Source organism: Antennarius striatus, chromosome 1 (genome assembly GCF_040054535.1).
Source record: "Antennarius striatus isolate MH-2024 chromosome 1, ASM4005453v1, whole genome shotgun sequence".
Classification (NCBI taxonomy): domain Eukaryota; kingdom Metazoa; phylum Chordata; class Actinopteri; order Lophiiformes; family Antennariidae; genus Antennarius; species Antennarius striatus.
This window is the reverse complement of record NC_090776.1, coordinates 18,820,079-18,826,415: the sequence shown is the minus strand read 5'-3', so window position 1 is coordinate 18,826,415 and position 6,337 is coordinate 18,820,079. Positions and strand designations below refer to the sequence as shown.

The window sequence follows — 6,337 nt, the reverse complement described above, 5'->3', positions numbered from 1 at the left end:
GTTTACAATGTAACATAAGAAATCGTCCGCATATGGCAAAATCCTGAATAATTTTAATGTGCTGTTTTAATTAAAATCCTAGTATTAAATTAACACATGAATTAACACTTGCTATTAATATAATAGGTGTTAATATAGCATCAGTATGCACATGGCAGCAAGAGTGAAAAGTTAACCAGCTGCCTTAATAATAACTCCACCTGGCCCCAAAAGCCTTGCAGAAAAATAATTTTAAAAAATTAAATAAACCACTTTTAAATCATCCATCTATTAATTTCTGTAACAAACTGCACACAGAAAAGCTCCTCTGGTGGATTTGAACCCAAAACCTGTTCATAAGACAATCATCCTGTGGCACAAAGTGATTAAAAAGGCGCTTCACAGACCAATCTCAAGTCATCACATTCTGTAGACATAATTTTAATGATTATAAATAAATAATATGATCAGAGAAGCAAAAGTATTGTAAACATTTCATAATGAAGGACAGAATACTGCCCCTTATACCATCATGACCTGACTGCATAACTGCTAGGGTAATAAGACAAAAACAGCAGTATTATCAATATTTCATCCAATCAAATTACGAGGATTACACCCAATATTTTACAACTAAGACAAAGGAGTAACTAGGACAAGTTTAAGGTCCAATTAACTTGTTTAATTTATTAAAGTCTCACTTCATTCAACCATGACAGTAGGTTTTAGTTAACGGTGTATAGCACCAGTTAAACTCATGAACAGTTAGGACATGGTTTGACACAAGTATCTCTGCCTCCTGTTACAGTAAGCATGAGCAGACGACACTCAGCGCACAACCCTGATGCAGAAGGATCAGTAAAAATGATTGCCTCCATTTCAAAAGACTAAAGACTATTCTGTTAAATAAGTTTGCTGCCGTCTCTGGTAACATCCAGACAGTTTCTGAGCAGCAACAGGTTACATCTGTACACAGGTGTGAAGATGTAGCATAATATACATGTAAAAATAATTTTAGAAGAGAGCATGACAATTTAAAACACTAATAACAAAAAATCGAGCATCAGTCAATACTTTGTCAAAAGTGGAAGCATTGGAAACCAGCTAAGACTTGGATTTCTCCATTTGCAGTCACCTCGGGGCACTGGCGTCTATCAGTCACATCTCCAGTTATAAATGGGATGGCAAACCACAGACCACTTACTGCCATCAGCAACACAACATCTAAAAACCAGTCTGACAAACTGACAAGCCAGGATGACTGTTTGTGCACCACATCAATCAAAATAAAATGGGGGGCGTCTCCAGTTGCGTCTGTTTTTACCTCAAGACAAAGCAAAGATGTTTCTACCGACGCAAACACACAGCTGAAAATAAAAGCTGGCGGCAGGGGATCCGTGGATCCAGGAAAAACGAACATAATAACTGACGTACACAAAATTAGCACTAAGAGTAACGGTTCCATTTGTCTTCTTCCTTTCCGCTGCATCTGTTTGCTGAAACAAGCAACAGGAATCATTAAGAACTTTTTAAAAACTTCAACAACAATCTGAGTTATTGCTGCGGTGCTACACTTTTTTCAGGTTGACACTAGACAAAGGTTAAAATAAATATTACTTAACTTAGAACAGCTGTTAATAGGATTGGAGGGTTGATATGTTACTACCAAAGAAAACGTGACGCCAGAAGTTGATCCAGTTTTTAAAAAATTAATTTGATGCGTCTTACAGAAAGCAGTTTCTAGAAAGATTTTTTTTTTTAAACATAAGCGTCAGGCTAACCTCAACATGCCACAAGGAGCACTTAATTGTCAAAAAAAATTAAACACAAGGCAGTATTTTAAATAAAACAAACGAAAAAAACGCAGATGTGCCAAAGTAACAACTAAATTCACAGAAACAAAAAACCACTGCCGGCCCCGGGGGGGTCAGCCCCTCACTGCATGTGTTTTGGTCAATGAGTAGCTCATAGCGTCAGCGACAGAAACTCCCAGCAGCCCTGAGACGAGCGGAGGCAGAGCAGCTCCAGTGACAGCTGCAGCTCCCTGAGCTGAGGAGGATGGGGGGGTCAACCAGCAGATTGAGTGTCGAGGGGTTAAAACCTTCTACTCTAATTTCTTCTGCAGTTTTTTCTGGAAGCAGGCGGGCAGGATGGACAGAACGGCGAGGACCCCGAGCACGGCCAGGGAGTTCCAGGACACGGCCTCGCCTGCCGTCGTCAGCTTGTACAGCGTCGTTCCTGCATTGATCGCCACGAACGACGGCGGTGCCACACCTGTCAATCATCCAGGTTAAAACAGGAGAGACCAAGAAAAGTGACAGACAAAACGGAGAAATAATAAGAGTGAAAACTCTGACAGTCTTACCCAGAAAGGTGCCGATGAAGAAAACCCCCAGAGGCACGTTGATCACAGGAGAGGTGATGTTGATGAACCAGTTGGGAAGAAACGGCGTTATCCTCAGGAAGATAATGTAATTGATTAAATGATCTCTGTGCTTCTCAACCTGGAAGCAGGAGAAAAAGTTATATAGACTGTATATAAATATATACTGTATATATACAGTATATATATTATAAACAACATTGTCTTTACTGTTTAAGACTGACTATTTGTGTGACTTAATACAAGTGATTGGTTCACACACGTGTTGGTTACCTGCTGGGCCCACCTCTGGGCCCGCTCACACAGATACTTGTAGACGACGGGTCGACCCACCAGGTACGACAGCATGTAGCAGAAGGAGGCCCCCAGGCCGGAGCACTGGGGGTGGAAACACACACGATGACACACTGGATCATGTGACGGCGATGAGATAAACACACCAACACAAACACACACACTGGTGATTGGCTTTACACACTCTCATCACAGTTGGATACTTAAAGAGGAAACAGTAACGTCTGATTGAATGATTTTTAATCAGACGGCTGCACCCACAGGAAGCCTCTCAGCGTTGGCTGCGTCTCCACAGCTGGTTGATCGCAGCTGACCCCTCCCCAACACGCCGGAGCGTTACGATGACTCAGTGAGTCGTGTCACAGGAGGACGCTGTGAGACCTGTTATAGAGTGTGCTATAACAGGTTTATGTGACTGTGTTGTTTCACGCTAGCCTGACCCTCATCCTGTTCAACAACTGGTTTGTTTGAGGTCAGATCGACACAAAAACAGCCAAACCACCGATTGATACTCGTGAGCAGGTGAAGCGTCTTTTTACTCGTTCTCAGGTCGTACACTAGAGACAAGAATCCATCCAACATAACTCAGTGGAACACAAACTGACAATAACCCCTCCTGCTCTGTTTCTGCTCAGCTACATTCAGCAGCTGCAGCTGCGCCGCCGTTAACCTGAAGGATGCGTTTGAACTTCCTGTATTTGTCTACATGTCAGATGTTGCTGCGGTGCTTCCAGGAGACCCGCCACATTTCTCATGTGAATGCACTCGTGATTCTCCGCCGTCATGTGACCACTGTGGGAATGTTTTGTTGTATATTGAATCCAGATAAGGAAATGTTATCCAGGGTGTGTTGAATTTCTCAGGTTGTTACAGTAAAGACAAGATCCCTCAAAGTAAAAGGAAGTTAGATCTTCTGCAAAGACATCTTATGAACCTTCCTATTGTGTAACACTGTTCAGGACTCACCAGGCAGACTAGAAACAGAGCCAGAGGGAAAGGGTAGAGGTATCCAGACAGGATGCTGAGGAAGATGGATCCAGGGATTGCAAACGTCTGGAGGCTGATGAGAGTGTTCAGGAAAACAACTTTCCAAAAAACAACTCACCACTAATGTTCCACCAAACACACGAAAACAAGAATACATTCATGACACGCAGGTTTGATCGACAGTAGTCATGTGAAGTGACAAAAACTACACAGCAGATATCCTGAAGACCTCCTGAACAGAAGGTAAATTAGATCCAAGGATACAAAACGTAAGTAGCAAAGTAGGCCACCAACACCTGGGAGTAGTATGTCTCTTTATATTTGGACAGTACCGTCCCCAAAGCTTTGGCATCATCCATGTCTTTAGGAATCTTGATTTTTTCCATTTCATCACTAAAAAAAGAAAAAAAATAATCCCATTAGTTATACTTATATGTCTCATTGGCTCATGTACTTGCTAGCTTTGAATTTGGAATGTTATTCTCCTGAAGACTTAACTATAACATTATATAGACTTATCAGTTCACTGCAGCATTTACTCAAACAGGACATCAACACACAGTCAGACCTGCAAACGCTCACCTCACCTCGGTCAGGAGATTTAGCTTTTGTTAATGCCCTTTTCAAAAAAATCTAAACTAAATACTTTATAAAACCGCTAGTTAAACGCCCCACTGTGTGTGTCACTGGACCAACTCTACTTTACACTTATTGATGAAATAATGAATGTATACTTCTCTGGCCTGGATGTTACTCAATATCACAAACTAATATATCCTTCTGTTGGAAAGCAGCAGCAAGAATCAATTGTGATAATCATCACAAATAATAACAAGAGGTCACAATTTCAACACTATACAGCAGTTCAGACTGAAATAAGCAAACCAAACCAAAATAAAGACATGGAAAAAAGTCAGAGTTTTATCTGTGAATAAAAAATAAGTCTTTCCCGAGATGGGCATCGTGTCCAACTACATTTAACCAAGTGTAACGATCCATAAAGCAGCTTACTCAGGAAGTTCTGGGAAGTTCCTGTAGACCAGGTACATGACTGAGGCCGCACAGGTAAAGATGGACACCAGAATGAGCAGAGACATGCGTGCTGACCCCCCCGCTGCATGCTGAGCCTCTGTGGGGCAAAGAAGAAGACGTCACCAAAAGAACAGGAGGTTACCAGAAAGACACACACCAGCAACAGCAGTGAATCTGTAAAAGAAACTTGTGAAGACATGTTGGCTTAATAATTACACACTGGAGACCCTTTGGAATGTCAGGTTTATGATTTATGAAATAGTATCTGTTTAATGATTTGTTGAATTACCTATTATAACATAAATTGTCCATTTGAAGAGTACACATCTGCCTTACATTTTAAGTTTTGCTGTTTTAATCCCTTTATATAGAATTAAAAGCCACGGTAGATAGTTAATCAGTGCATTTTCTAAAGAACTGTAGACGTATGTAAGTATATTGTGTGAGTTTGCATCCCATTTCAGAGGTAATATTGAAACTTTAGTGTAATTTATTTACAAGGCATTTAGAGTCAATCAGCATTTTAAAATAAAGCCACAGTACATAAAATTAAATTCAAATAGATATTACTGGACCAATGGTCGCTGGACAGTTGTTGTGGCTATAGAACAAATTAAATATGTTAGATCATAATTAGTTTAAAAGTCAAACATGTTTACTTCCTTCTGGGGGGGGGGGGGTTACGGACAACTAGCTCGTGACGTCACCGTTACGTTCTTTTGACGCACTGGCGTGGCAAGCCTAGCCTAGCCTAGCTAGATTTGGCTAGTTTTAGCTAGCCGGCTGTGCTGATAGTACCGTCCACCGGCTAACATTAGCTCATGTTCTACCGTCCGCAGAGTTCTAAACACAGTAGAGCTGCTGTCGTGTCGTTTATTTAGGTGTTTGATAAAATAACCGGTTGTCCACGTTAACGAACAGAACCCACCTCTCTGTGCTCGGGACTCGTGAGCTTCCGGATTCATCTCAGCTTCCGGTGTCAAAGCGTCGTTTTCTCTCCTCTCTCTCCGCTTCTTAGCCATGATCCGGGGTCACGTCTGGATCCGACGGGGTCCGGTTCGTCTGTGAGTCACTGGAACAACCGGCGAAACACCGGCGAAGTGGTGACAGCCCGACGCGTTACGCAAAAATAACCTTTAACCTTCACGTCTGTCACGGAACCCCATGATACCGCAACAGCGCCCATAGCGGTCAAGTGCTGCAATTACATCAACTTAGACAGACAGACAGACAGACAGACAGACAGACAGACAGACAGACAGACAGACAGACAGACAGACAGACAGACAGACAGACAGACAGACAGACAGACAGACAGACAGACAGACAGACAGACAGACAGATAGATAGATAGATAGATAGATAGATAGATAGATAGATAGATAGATAGATAGATAGATAGATAGATAGATAGATAGATAGATAGATAGATAGATAGATAAAGATAGATAGATTATCCCAAACTGGGAAATTCACAAACATCTGAAATAAGTTTAACTGAACTGGAATTTGGAAATGTTTTTTCAATATTTTATCCAATGGATTACTATTTACCTGTGTGAAGGGATGGACAATGGGTAAAATGAGAAAAAAATTCATATTGGAGTGGATGCAGATAAACAAATTGAATTAGGAAAATTTTGCACTTTTTGAACATTCAAA

The 6,337-nt window shown here is 41.3% G+C and overlaps 1 protein-coding gene across 1 annotated transcript; it reads right to left on the bottom strand.

Moving 5' to 3' along the window:
• Positions 1–33: 33 nt before the first annotated feature.
• On the bottom strand, positions 34–5,787 carry tmem41b (transmembrane protein 41B). The gene is made up of 7 exons (XM_068311322.1): positions 5,604–5,787; positions 4,655–4,772; positions 3,908–4,036; positions 3,623–3,716; positions 2,636–2,740; positions 2,345–2,483; positions 34–2,253 (listed from the first exon to the last, which is right to left on the bottom strand). The coding sequence occupies exons 1-7, from the start codon at positions 5,695–5,697 to the stop codon at positions 2,084–2,086; spliced, it is 849 nt and encodes a 282-aa protein (XP_068167423.1). The 5' UTR covers positions 5,698–5,787; the 3' UTR covers positions 34–2,083.
• Between the last annotated feature and the right edge of the window lie 550 nt (positions 5,788–6,337).